General features: G+C 59.1%; 2 protein-coding genes across 3 annotated transcripts in view; one reads left to right on the forward strand and one right to left on the reverse strand.

Moving 5' to 3' along the window:
- ASPDH (aspartate dehydrogenase domain containing) overlaps positions 1-13,127 on the forward strand; it is a 214,129-nt gene that overhangs the window by 18,576 nt on the left and 182,426 nt on the right. The window lies entirely within an intron of this gene.
- Positions 7,509-13,098, reverse strand: EMC10 (ER membrane protein complex subunit 10). Of its 2 annotated transcripts, XM_059665399.1 has the most exons (8): positions 12,930-13,098; positions 11,934-12,003; positions 10,643-10,752; positions 10,229-10,333; positions 9,655-9,836; positions 9,450-9,543; positions 8,653-8,753; positions 7,509-8,412 (listed from the first exon to the last, which is right to left on the reverse strand). In XM_059665399.1, exons 1-7 carry the CDS (start codon positions 13,041-13,043, stop codon positions 8,667-8,669), a joined length of 762 nt encoding a protein of 253 aa, XP_059521382.1. In that variant the 5' UTR covers positions 13,044-13,098; the 3' UTR covers positions 7,509-8,412; positions 8,653-8,666. The 2 variants fall into 2 exon arrangements, with proteins under 2 accessions (XP_059521382.1, XP_059521381.1); XM_059665398.1 differs by lacking the exon at positions 8,653-8,753 and having other exon boundaries at positions 12,930-13,097.

The following is a 13,127-nucleotide window of genomic DNA, read 5'->3' on the forward strand; positions in this document are numbered from 1 at the left end:
CTTTCTCATTCCATCCATCTCATTCTTTCTCTCTCATTCCCTCTGTGTCAATCCCTCTCTTTCATTTCCTCTCTCATTTATCTCTCTCTCATTCACTCAGTCTCATTCTTTTTCTCTCTCTCTCATTCCCTCTAATTCTCTCTCTCTAGCTCTATCTCATTCTGTCTCTTTCATTCCCTCTATCACATCCTTTTGCTTTCTCTCATTCACTCAGTCTCATTCTTTTTTCTCTCTCTCTCATTCCCTCCATCTCCTTCTTACTCTCTCTCTCACACTCCCTCTGTCTCATTCTCTCGCTCATTCCCTCTCATTCCCTCTGTCATTCCGTTTATCATTCTTTCTTTCCCTCTGTCTCATTCTCTTTCTCTCTCTCATTCCCTCCATCTCATTATTTCTCTCTCTATCATTCCCTCTATCTCATTCTCTCTCTCTCTCTCTCTATCTCTATCTCTCTCTCTCTCTCTTTCCCTCAGTCTCATTCTTTCTCCTCTCTCTTTCTTTCTATCTCATTCTTTCCCTCTCATTCCCTTGGTCTCATTCTTTCTATCTCTCATTCTCTCTCATTCTTTCTTTCTCTCTCTCATCCTCTCTCTCATTCCATCTCATTCTCTCATTCCCTTTATCTCTTTCCCTCTATCTCATTCCCTCTCTCAATTCCTCACTCTCTCATTCCCTGTCTCATTCTTTCCTTCTCTCTCTCTCTAATTCTACTTCTCATTCCCTCTCTCATTCTATTGCTCTCTCTCTCACTATCATTCCCTCACCTTCTCATTCCCTCTCTTTCTCATTTCCTCTCATTCTTTCTCATTTCCTCTGTGTCATTCTTTCTCACTCTCTCATTTCCCCTCTCACTCTTTCTCTCTCTCACTTTCTCTCATTCCATCTCATTCCATCTCTCATTCTCTCTCTCTCTAATTCCCCTTCATCTCATTCTTGTTCTATCTCTCTCTCATTCACTATATATCATTCTATCTCTCTCTCATTCCGTCTGTCTCATTCTCTCTCTCATTCACTCTATCTCATCCTTCCTCTGTCGAATTCTCTCTTTCTAGCGCTATCTCATACTTTCCCTCTCATTCCCTCAGTCTCATTTTTTCTATCTCTCCTCTGTCTCATTCTTTCTTTCTCTCTCTCATCCACTCACTCATTCTGTCTATCTCATTCTCTCATTCCCTTTATCTCATTCCCTTTGTCTCATTCTCTTTCTCTTTCCCTTTATCTCATTCCCTCTCTCAATCCCTTGCTCTCTCCTTCCTTCCTTCTTTCTCTCTCTCTCATTCCCTCTAATTCTCTCTCTCACACTCTCTCATTTTGCCTCTCATTCCCTCTCTCATTCTTTTTCTCTCTCTCACTCTCTCATTCTCCCTCTCATTCCCTTTATCTCATTCCCTGTCTCATTCCTCTCTCAATTCCTTGCTCTCTCCTTCCTTCCTTCTTTCTCTCTCTCACACACTCTCTCTCATTTTGCCTCTCATTCCCTCTCTCATCTATCGCTCTCTCACTCACTCTCTCATTTCCTCTCATTCTTTCTCTCATTCCTTCTGCCTCATTCTTTCTCACTCTCTCTCATTCTACCTCTCATTCCCTCTTTCACCCTCTCTCACTCTCTCATTCTCTCACTCTCTCATTCTCTCTCTCATTCTCCCTTTCTCTCATTCCATCTCAAGCTCTATCTCATACTTTTGCTCTCACTCCCTCCATCTCATTCTTTTTTTCTCTCTCTCATTCCTTCTATCTCATTCTCTCTCTCATTCCCTTTATCTCATTCCCTCTGTCTCATTCTTTCTCTCCCTCTCTCATTTTGCTCTATCTCATTCTCTCTCTCAATCCTTCTCTCATTCTCTCTCTCTCATTCCCCCATCTCATTTCTCTCTCTCTCACTCTCACTCTCTCACTCTCTCTTTCATTCCTTCTCTCATTCTCTCTCACTTTCTCTCTCCCTCATTCCTCTCTCTCTCTCTCTCTCTCCATTCCCTGTGCCTCCTCCTCACACAGCTGTCTCCCTGGAACACCAGTCCCACTGTCCTCTGCTCACACCTCCTTAATCACATCCTTCTCATCTCTCATCTCCTTGGGCCACTGCCCCCCCATCTCAGTGTCTCCCTATTGTCTGTCTGCCCCCCATTGCCCCCCCCCCACAGCCTTCTCTCTCCCCCACCTGCTCCTGGCTCTCTCTCCCCACATCCTCTCCCTTCTCTTTCCCATCCTGCTTCCTGGCCTCTTTCTCATGTTCTGCTTCTGCTCTCTCCCTCCTTCAGAGCCACATGCCGCTAACCCCCTCTCCCTCTCGTCAGCTCCCTGTCCTGCTCCCCCTCCCGTCCTTTTCCCGTTTCTCTTGCTCCTCATTCTCTCTTCTTTCTCTCCCTCCTCTCTTCTCCTCTCCCCTCCCCTCCCCTCCTCTCCTCCCCTCTCCTCTCCTCTGGCCGGTGCTCTCCCTCCTCCCCGTCTCCCTTTTCTCCCACTTCTGCCTTCTCTCTCATCCCCCTTCCCTCCCTACTCCCTCTCTGCTCCCTCCTCCCCTCTCCTGAGCGCCCCCATCTCCTCCTTCTCCCCTCGTCCAGTTCCCTGCACTTTCTCCCCGTGTCTTCCCCCTCCCTTCTCTCTTCCATCTCTTTTCTCTCCTCCCTCCCTCTTCCTTTGGGTTCTCGCCTCTGAATCTCTCCTTTTCTTCTCATCTCCCTTTCTCTGTCTTCTCATTTCTCTCTTCTGTCTCCCCCTCTCCTTTCCATCTTATTCCTTTTCTCCTCCATGAATCTGCCCCCCCCCCCCCCCAGTCCAGGGGTTCTCCCCTTCCAGCAGCCTCCCTCCCCTCCCTCTGTGCCTTGTCTCCATCCAGCCTCTGTCCAGGGCCCCCCCCCCATCCCTGCCCCCCACCCCTCGCCCCACCCCAGGGCTCCCCTCTCACTCTGCCCTCCCTCTCCTGTTCCCAAAGCGCTGAGGTTCCCAAGTTCCGAGTGGGAGGGGAGCCACCAGGGTTCCTCGCGGGCTTGTGGAGGCGGCAGGGCGGCCAAGCCAGAGCCCCGGGGTGGGAGGACCCCTGTGACCCCCATTTTCTCTCTTCTCTGTCTGTCCCGGACGCTGGACACTGCCTGGAGGAACCGGACCTGCCCCAGGCCCAGGACGGAGGAAACGGAGAAGCAGCTCAGAAACCGGGAGCAAGTTGCCTAAAGACACACAGCACGTGAGTGGCAGGGCCAGGGCTGGGCGCTCCCCCCCCCTCCCCCCACTCCCCTAGGGGTGGCCGGGAACGGGCTCCCTCACTCTGCTGACCCCTGGACTCCTGGCTGACGTCACCGAGAAGAGGGCTACTCCTTCCTGCTCCATCCTCCTGCCCAGCCCCCACCGCCTCCTCTCCCCAGGCCGCGGGGAGCAGAGCAGCAGCGGGGAGGACCTGGCCGGGCTCTCCCTGCAGAGACAACAGGCGCCCAGTGTTCCCGGGACCGCATCTGCCGGGACCCAGGCTCCGTGGGAACCCGACCTTCCCCGAAGGACCGGACGCCATCGCCCCCTGCTGGGCGCGTCTCTCCGGGAGGCCAGAGAGCCAGTCTCGGCGCGAATGCCTCTGCCTCCACCTAGCGGCAGAGGGTGGAACTGCAACCCAGCTGTATGAGACAAGGGAACAGTGACTACAATGCAGGCTGGGGAGGGGGCGCTAGTGGGGAAGGAGGGGGCAGGGAGGATTCCCCAAATTCTGTAACAATAAAACCTCTTACTCCTAGTCAATACGTACACAGCACACTCGGCATCATACTCAGCTTCCTGTGTGTGTGCCAACCTAACCCTCTGGACGTCAAGTCATGCTGGGGGTAGATTCTCTCCGGTGTTGCCATGGAGATGCATATGGGACTGTATGGGAAACAAAGGAAGGTGGGATTTGGTGTACAGTTTGCTTGGAAGTCTCTAAGAATTGGGACAAACTGAGTGTTTCCTTTGTAATGACAGTTACAATCCTTACTGAATGGAAGTGGGTACAAAGGTGAATGACAGCTAAAGGGGTCCCAACAATTGGCCTCTGGTCCTCACCATGGAGTCCCATCTGCAAGATCTGCTTCCTGTACAATTGCTTCCAGAAGCCACAGGCTACAGTGCGCCATTTTGGGTAGTAAAGAGGCTTTTAAAAATACTAAAATTAGGCATAAAGTCTTTAAAAATATTTTCTTTAGTTTTATATTCCTGTGCTCTCCTGTGGCTTCAGCACTAGTTTGTTTTATTTTTAAATATATTTTTATTTATTTTGGATAGAGGGCTAGAAACATCAATGATGAAAATAATTGGTGGGAATGTGCCCTAACTGGGAATCGAACCATGACCTCCTCGTTCATAGGTCAACGTTCAAGCACTGAGCCACACCAGCTGGGTGCCTTAGATATCTTTAAAAAGTTGTCAAACCCTATACTAAGGGCCCCCAAATGCCAATGCGAAGGTCTAGGCTGGGGAAGGGGTTCCCCGATGCCAGAGAGCGGGTGACATTCTGTAGGGCGGAGAGGGGCCTCCAAGGGATGAGGAAGGACATTGGGAAACGGGCAATCACCGAGTTACCTTGTAGGTGCCCCTTCCCTGCTCACATCAGAGGTCAGGAGGCTGGGAAGGCCGGGGTGGGTGTCCAGGAGGAAAAATGAGGGCTGAGCTCAGTGGAGAAAAGAAGGGGCAGAGCAGAAAGGGGTGGGCTGTGGGGAGGCGGAGAGGGCGAGAACTGTGCCTGCAGCCCCGCCTGGTGGCCGCTAAGTGACTCCAGGCGTCAAAGGCCCAGCTGAGGGATGGGGACTTGGTCCTGGGGGCACTGGGGGCGCTAGGCAGCCACAGCTGTGAGCAGGAGGAGTGGGGTCCGCGCAGCGGGCAGAAAGCCCCCATGAGGGGGATGGACGGAGAGGGAATGGTGGCGGCCAGGTGGTGGGCTGATGGCCCAGGCGGGGAAGGATGAGCCCAGGGCTGTGGCCATGGGGACACGGGTGAAGGGAGGAGGCAGAGAGGAACGGAGGCAGGGAGCAGCGCTCCGGTCTGCGAGGCTGGTAGGTGGCGGCACCGCTCGCTGGAACAAAGGCCCCCAGCAGCCTGATGGGCGACGGTGGCACCGGCTTCCTCGGTGGGTCCTGAGGCACGTCCAGGGCAGCAGCTGTGGGTCCGGAGACCAGCAGGGTCTGGGCGGGAGGCGGGTTTGGGCGTCACCCAGGAAGAGGTGCTGTTTGGAACCTCAGCGGGGCGGGGCGGGGCGGGGACTGACGCCCCAGCAAGTCCCCACCCGGCAGTGCGGCCGCACCTACACGCAGGGGCAAAGCCACGCAGGTGCCTGGGGATTCCCGCAGGAAACCTAAAGGGCCACTGATGGGTCCGAAGAAATCCGCGTGAGCCAGTCCACAAGTGAGGACCCACTTCATTTAGTTTTTAATGTATTTTTATTGAGTTCAGAGAGGAAGGGAGAGAAACATCAGTGATGAGAATCATTGATCGGCTGCCTCCTGCACGCCCCACACTGGGGACCATGCACGAACCCCGGGCATGTGCCCTGGCCAGGAATCGAACCATGACCTCCTGGTTCATAGGTCCACACGCAACCACTGAGCAACACGGCCGGGCTGAGGACGCACTTTACATCAGAGACGGAAACCTCTCCAACTGATGTCCAGTGGGGGAGGGGGAATGAAAGCAACACTTTTGCAAAACTATTGACGCACACGATGGGTTGTCTATGGAGAGTCCCTCCAGAACAGTTCCCCGGACGGCCCGGGGGGGGGGGGGGGACAGTGTTGGCCGGGAGAAGGCTCTTTGCTGTGGACCCTTCTGTACCTTCAGGCTGTGCCCCCAGATACTCGCCAATAAACGGAGCCAGGAGCGCACGCTCCAGGGTCAGGCAAGAAGCGGAAGTTTAGTAAGGACAGAGCCCAGGGAGCCGGACAGCTCAGACAAGGACTAGAACATTCCACACCAGAAATGTGGCCACTTGAGAGCGATCGACAGGCTTAAAGGACAAGGGGGGAGATAAATAAAGACTCAAACTGCAGTCCACTAAAAAATGACAAGCCCCGCCGTAACCGGTTTGGCTCAGTGGATAGAGCGTCGGCCTGGGGACTGAAGGGTCCCAGGTTCGATTCCGGTCAAGGGCATGTACCTGGGTTGCGGGCACATCCCCAGTAGAGGGTGTGCAGGAGGCAGCTGATCGATGTTTCTCTCTCATTGATGTTTCTAACTCTCTATCCCTCTCCCTTCCTCTCTGAGAAAAATCAATAAAATATATTTAATAAAAAAAAAAGACAAGCCCTGCCCAGTGCGGCTCGCTGGTCGGGCGTCATCCCATGCAGAGAGGTTGCTAGTTCAACTCCCGGTCAGGGCACGTGCCCGGGTTGCAGGCTGGATCCCCAGTGTGGCGTGTGCAGGAGGCAGCCCATCAATGATTCTCTCATCATGGATGCTTCTATCTCTCCCTTCCTCTCTTAAACCAATAAAAAATATATTAAAAAACCAAAGTGGTGAAATAGCCCCAATGCTGACAGGTGTCACACAGACACTGAGGAAATGTGAGGGCGGGACCCTTGGGCCGCTCAGGCCACCTGTCACCGCGCAGGGCAGGTGGCTGCCTGTGGAGGAAGAGGGGTCGAGGGAAGGGCCGCAGCTGGCCATCCAAGGGCCTCAGAAAACAGGGGTCGGCAACACCAGGCGACTCCCAAGAAGATTTCAAACGTAAACGCCACTGAGCAAAGGCCAAGTTCCCAGACAATCCAGTGCCACCTGGCTCTGCCTCATTCTGAGAGGCTGAGCCTGGGCGCCTGCCGGCGAGGCTGTGGGAAGGGGACTGGAGGCAGCTCGGCGACATGGGTCCGGCGGCAAAGGCCATCCGCCCAGCCTTCCGGTTCGGGCTTTGTGTTTTCCTGTTAGTCCTCACCCAAGGATCATTTTCCCACCGATTTTTAGAGACTGGGAGGAAGGGGGTAAGAGAATCATCAATATGAGACACATTGATCAGCTGCCTCTGCATTCGCCCCGACCAGGGCCAGGATCAAACCTGCAACCCAGGTATGTGGCCCTTGACTGGGAATCAAACCCAAGACCCTTCAGGGCGCAGGCCAATGCTCTAACCACTGAACACACCAGCTGGGGCGAAGGGTTTTATCTGTTACACCTGCATGTCCCTGGTTAGCTGAGCTCAGGGGCACCCTTTGGGGAGCACAGGGACCAGGCCCCTCTGGGCACCAGCCAGGAAGTCCGCAGGAGCGAAGCCAGTGGCAGGCGCGTGTGGAGTTGATTCTGTGACCAGCGGGGAGATCAACAGCGCCCCCACTGGCCTGTGCTCATCAATCTCCAGGAGGAAAATCAAGGGGTGAAAGTGAGGGGGGACACCTTCCCACCCCAGGCCCCACGCCTCACGCCTCACCTGCTCATGAAAAGGCCTCTAAGCTGCCAGTGACCCCACTTCCAGTCACGCGTCCCCAGGAAACAACACACACACGGGGGTGGCCACGAGCTCCCTGTGGGGGTTACAACCACAGGAAGCGGGAAGCGAGCGAGACAGCGAACACCGGGGACCAGTTTAATCAGGACACACAGCGCAGAGCGTCCTGCAGCCATGACAACACGAGGGCCATCTCCTGGGGTTTCCGCATAATTCACAACGTGGACACGGAGATTCAGCAATGCTACACACGTGCACACACATGCACCAGGGGCCAGGTCCATGGTGCACTTGGCTGCTGGAAGAGGTAACTTTCAAACCTTCATGTATTTCAGTATATTCTCAATGGTTTTAACTAGATAAGCTTGGGGGGGGGGGCGGGGGGTAACAGCAGAGGCCCAGCGTCCTCACCCGGAGCCCGCGGCCCGGGGAAGGCAGCCGGGGGCGGGAGTGACGGCCGGGCCTGCACACGGAAGCCGGCTGCTCTGTGCTGACGTGGACACGGGCCTGGCATCCTGGGCAGAAAAGGGGCAGCAGGCCCAAGGGCAGGGCCAGGGAGGAGCGGAGCCAGGCGCCCGCGCCCACGCCCACGCCAGCCCGGCCTGCTGTGCCCTCAGGGTACAGGGACAGGCGTGTGGCCCAGGAGGTAGGGGCCATGGAGCCCAGCCGGAACCAGGGTGAGAACAAAGGCGCGGAGCTGGAGAGCTCCCGGACTGCAGGGCTTGGGGTGCTGGGGGTGACGGGACCCGGGGTCAGAGGGAAGCCTTGGGGCCACGGGGGCAGCAGGGCCAAGAACCCCACCGCCCTCCAGGCAGGAACACAGGGGCCCCCGGGGAGAGGCTCCGGGGGAGGGGCCAGCGAAGCCTTTTGGGATGAGCCAGGCCCGGCTCTCTGGGCAGGAGGGAAGCCCCGCGCCCTCACCGGCCACTGCCCCCTCCGCCACCCCCACCCCCACCGCCCCCCTGGCCCCCGGCATCCGGTGCTCCCGACATCATGAGGAACAGGACGACAGGAATGATGTACATCCACTGTGGGCGGACAGGACGGGCAACGGACAGAGAGAGAGAGAGAGAGAGAGAGAGAGAGAGAGAGAGAGAGAGAGAGAGAGGAGGTGAGTGTGAGCAGCATCCCCAGGGCGGGGAAGGGGGGCTGGCGTGAGGGGAGGCCGCGTGAGGAGAGGGCCCAGGTCCCCTACATCACTACGGGTCAGGTCGGGTCGGGAGGGCAGGGGGTGCACGGCGGGCAGAGGCGGGGGGCTGGGTCCTCACTCAGGCCTCCAGACTCAGGCCTCCTGCGGAGACGGCGCGGGCCCCGGGGCGGCCGGACGCAGGGCTGTGAGCAACACGGCCCCCCCCAGGATGAGGTGCCACTGAGGAGGGAGGGGCGCGGGTCAGGGCCAGTGGTGGCCGTGGGTCCTCACAGTCCCAGGCTGGGCTATCCTCAGGCCCTGCGGGCACGGCGCCCACACGCAGGGCTCAGCATCCTCCCCCCCGCGGCCCCGGCCGCACCCCGGGCGGGCCCACCCCCTCAGCCAGCACCCCAGGTCCCGGGACCTGGGCCTCGGGGCTTCTCTGGCAGCGCAGGCCTGGCCCCTCCTCAGCTCCAGCCCGGCCTCGGGCACCTGGCCCAGAGCACTGCCACCCAAATACTCCTGCCCAGAGCCGCCTGCTCCTGGACTGGGGGACCCCACCAGCCACCCTGTTCCTCTGAAACCTGCCACCCCATCTCCAGCCTCACAGCCCCGGCCCCGGCCCAGCCCCGGCCGCGTCCTCTCCACTGGACTCTCGTCCCAGCTCCTCCTGGGGCTGCCCGCACCCCTTCTCCACCGGCCTCTGTTCTGGTGCTGCCTCTACCCAGCTGCCCCACCCGGGGCCCGGGCCGCACCACCAGCTCCGAGCCGGCCACGCACTGAGCCTGGGCGCCTGGGCTCCAGCCCTCACGGCTCCGTCCAGGCCTAGGGGGACACGCACCGAGGCCCGAGGCCCCACGAGGGGCCGGGAGGAGGAGGAGCAGGGCGGGAGCGGGGCTGGTCAGGAGGGGGCAGGGCAGGCGGAACCCCACTCACATATTTGGCGAAAAAGGACTTCTGCTCCTGCGGGTTCTTGGCCTTCTGGGCCTGCTCCATCTCCAGGCGCTCGATGAAGGCCGCTGTCTCCGGGCTGCGGGGGCGGAGGAGGAGGAGGAGGAGGAGGAGGAGGAGGAGGAGACGGGTGAGGGGCCGAGTCAGCCACCCCCAAGCCGGCGGGGCTGGGTACCCGTCCTGCCCTCACCCTGGGGCCGTGACCGGCGGCTGCAGCTGCACAGACGTGTTGAACAGCTCCAGGTCCACGTCCTCCACCTCCTGGCCCCGGCAGCCCCCGGGGTGCGTCACCACCGACAGGCCCACCACGTTGCCGGCCACATCCACGTGCAGCGTCAGCTGATCCGAGAGGTGCGACTCCACCAGGGAGCACTGCGGGGAGCAGGGGAGCAGGGGCTGTTGCCCAGGCCTGGCCGGCACTGGACAACGCCCCAGCCTCCGGCCCCGCCCACAGCCCCAGCCTCCGGCCCCGCCCACGGCCCCTCCCACTGCCCAGCCTCCGGCCCCGCCCACAGCCCCAGCCTCCGGCCCCGCCCACCGCCCCAGCAGCATCTTCCATGCTTCCGTGGCCGCCTGCCCCTGGGGCACAAGCCCAGGCCACCGCCCTGCACTGCCCCTCAGAGAACCCACCGCATGGGCGCGGCTGGGAGGCCTCGAGGACAAGGCCAAGTCCTCCCCGTCCATAAACACCGGGGCCGAATGGTGGCAGCCGGCCGGACGGGTGGGAAGAACAGGACAGAGGCCAGTCCTCGTCCCTGACTCACCGCGGGGACGAAGGAGGAGACGTAGCCGCCAGCTTCTGGGCCGTCAGGGGCGCCAGGCCGCCTCGGAACCCGGACCCGGTACAGGCCGTTGAGGGCTGCCACATCCTGCAGGGCGGGCAGAGGCGGCGGTGAGGGGGACGATGCCAGGACCTGCCAAGCCTAGACAACCCCCCCATCCCCAGTGTGGGGTGTGCAGGAGGCACCCGATCAATGATTCTCTCATCATTGATGTTTCTCTCTCTCTCCCTCTCCCTTCTTCTCTGAAATCAATAAAAATATATTTTGTAAAAAAACTGGTGGAGGAGAGAGTGTGCTAGCCAGAGGGGCAGCACGGGCCAAGGCCCTGAGGCATGCGTGCCACACTCTAGGGCACAGGTGTCCCCCCTGCCCGCCGGGCCCCAGTCCCCTCCTCACCCGGAGTCGGCCCCGCTCCTCCTCGTTGAGCTGCCGCTGCGACAGGGACAAGGTGCTGTCCTGCTGGTTCCAGAGTATGGAGCCGCGCTTCCGGAAGTGGGCGCTGTCATCTGTGGGAGCCTGGGCTCAGCGAGCACCCCCCACAGCACCCCTCAACCCTTGCTCTGACCAGCTTCCCCAACCTGGGCCCCATTTTCCCACCTGCAGGTGAGGGACACCCCACCACATCCTCACAGAGCAAGGCAGACGCCCCAACCCCACAGCTCCTAAGCCCTCCTGCCTTGCCAGGAGACCCAGGGACATTCACATAACTGCTCTGAGCCTGTTTGCCCAGCTGCAAAATACAGGGCCCAAGAGTCCCCCCCCCCCCCAACCCTCCCACCCCACACCGGGCCATCACAATCAGCCTGGCTTTCTCAGGAAGATACCAGGGTCAGACCCAGGTCTAAGAGGCCCAGCTTCAGTGTTTATAACAAGTGCCCCCCAGAGTCTGGGGCCCCAGGCTGGATTATTATTATTTTTTTTAATCAAAGCTTAAAACAAGCTGATGCTGCAAGAGGAAACTGTTATAAAAATGTACTGAGTGAGCAGAGCCAGGAAGGGAAGCCATCTGGGGGGGGGGGGGTGGCAATCGGGGGAGGAGCGTGGGGGTAGAGGGGGCACGCGGGCAGCGTCAGCTAGAGATCAAGGCCTTTGAAAGCTGCAGGGGACAGCACTTGGTGCCACCCAGGCCCCCGTCCTGGATGTTACATGGGGAGCTGCTTCCCAGGCTGGATTATAAACCCCTGGGCCACACTGACATCTGTGCTCTGGGGGCATCTGAGTCAAGGCTGTGTAGGCTGGGCCATGGTGTGTGATGCCCCTCTGTGCCTCAGTTTCCTCTTCTGAAAAATGGGGCCATCCCTCACACCTACTCCCTTGCATGACTGCTTTGAGGATGCTGGAGTTGGTATACGCAGAGCATCCAACCACTAGTGCAGGGCGCAGGCAATGGGTCAGAGAAGCGCTCTCTGAGGTTATCATGGCTGCTGCATTGGATTTGCCTTATAGTTAAAGGCATAGTTTCTATTCTAGTGCCCTCCCCACACACATCCACCCCTCCCCCTCCCCCTCCCCCTCCCCCTTCCCCCCACCCCCCCTATTCCCCGTCCCCAGGGCAATGCAAACACCCTCTCAGGAGCAAGGCTGTTCGTGAAGGGAGGGTGTCTCACACTGCACAGCACCCAAACGAAGGTTCCCGACTTCACGGGGCGCTGGGGAAGCGTTCAGGCGAGGACACTGCCGGACTCACCGATCTCAAATGAGTGCTCCAGCAGCAGCCCCACGGTGCCACAGGCCTCGTCTCGACCTTCCACCCCGGCCTGCGGACAGAGGACCCCAAGTGAGGACCCACAGAGCCCTCGCCCTGACCCCGGGCAGACCGGCATCCTGGGAGAGGAGCCTTATTGTCACACTCATATCCAAACACTGACGCTTGCCCACGGCTCCACCGCCCATTTCATGAAAATCCAGCATCTGGACGGTCCCCAGACAACCAGAGTCTGCAAGCATGCTAACCTCGTTTCCAAGGCAACTACCCACGCGGGTCACTCTCACGCCCAGTATCATTAATGTGCCTGAGTTAAAAGGCGCCTGCGCTTCCTTTCCAAGCTAATACTATCCAAGTAGCCTTAACTGCCCCCAAAAAGGAGGGATCCACGCCCTCCTTTTCTCCAAATCTCCAAATTTCTCCTAACTCGGCTGCATCCGCCACTCTCGCACCTGCGCAACCTCCTTTCCAGATTTTAATCCCAGATCAAGTCCCGCCCCCCTCATGCATATTCAGTACACACACACACACACACACACACACACACACACACACACACACCACACACACACCACACACCACACACACCACACACACACACACACACACACACACACACACACACACACACACCCCAAACTCGCGAGAGCCCTCCACCCCGCCATTCCATCCGGGCCACACCTCCTCATGCATATTCATGAAGGCAGGTTCCCAGCGTCTGAACGCGGGAAAGGAGAGGCAGTCTGGCCCCGACGGTCACCGCGCCGCGCATACGGGTGCCCAGGTCCCACCCGAGCCCCGCCCCTCCCGCTTCCTCCCAGTTGTGCGGCCCCTGCAGGTGCAGGGCTGCAGGCTCGCCTTCCACGGTGCTTCTTTCACCTCTCTTCCCTCTCGGCCCTGTGCGGCCCCGTTCTCGCCTTCGCCGACCTCAGAGTCCGAGGCTCCCGATTTCTGTCAGCCGCGCCTATGAGTACTCACCCCCCGCGCAGCGGCCCCGGACCGGCAACCACTGCCCCGCGCGCGGCTGGGGGCTGCGGCCGCCATTAGCAAGAGCAGGAGCAGCCGAGTGGCCCTGGCGCCGGCCGCCGCCATTTTGGCCCCTTCCCACCAGCCCACGGGCCAGAGTGCGCCGAGCGCCGCGGAGCACTCTGGGAGGAACGGACCGCATCCCGCCCG

The sequence above is a fragment of the Myotis daubentonii genome, chromosome 15 (genome assembly GCF_963259705.1).
Source record: "Myotis daubentonii chromosome 15, mMyoDau2.1, whole genome shotgun sequence".
In the NCBI taxonomy this organism is placed as follows: domain Eukaryota; kingdom Metazoa; phylum Chordata; class Mammalia; order Chiroptera; family Vespertilionidae; genus Myotis; species Myotis daubentonii.

Bases quoted from the DNA above. Each gene is read 5' to 3' on its own strand.
- EMC10 (XM_059665398.1), bottom strand. From the start codon at position 13,043: ATGGCGGCGGCCGGCGCCAGGGCCACTCGGCTGCTCCTGCTCTTGCTA. The intron at 9,544-9,654 runs GTGAGGGCAGGA...CCGCCCCCGCAG, and splicing joins CCGCCGGTCACGGCCCCAGG to CCCGGAGACAGCGGCCTTCA. The intron at 8,413-9,449 runs GTGAGTGGGGTT...GTCCGCCCACAG, and splicing joins AGTCCTTTTTCGCCAAATAT to TGGATGTACATCATTCCTGT.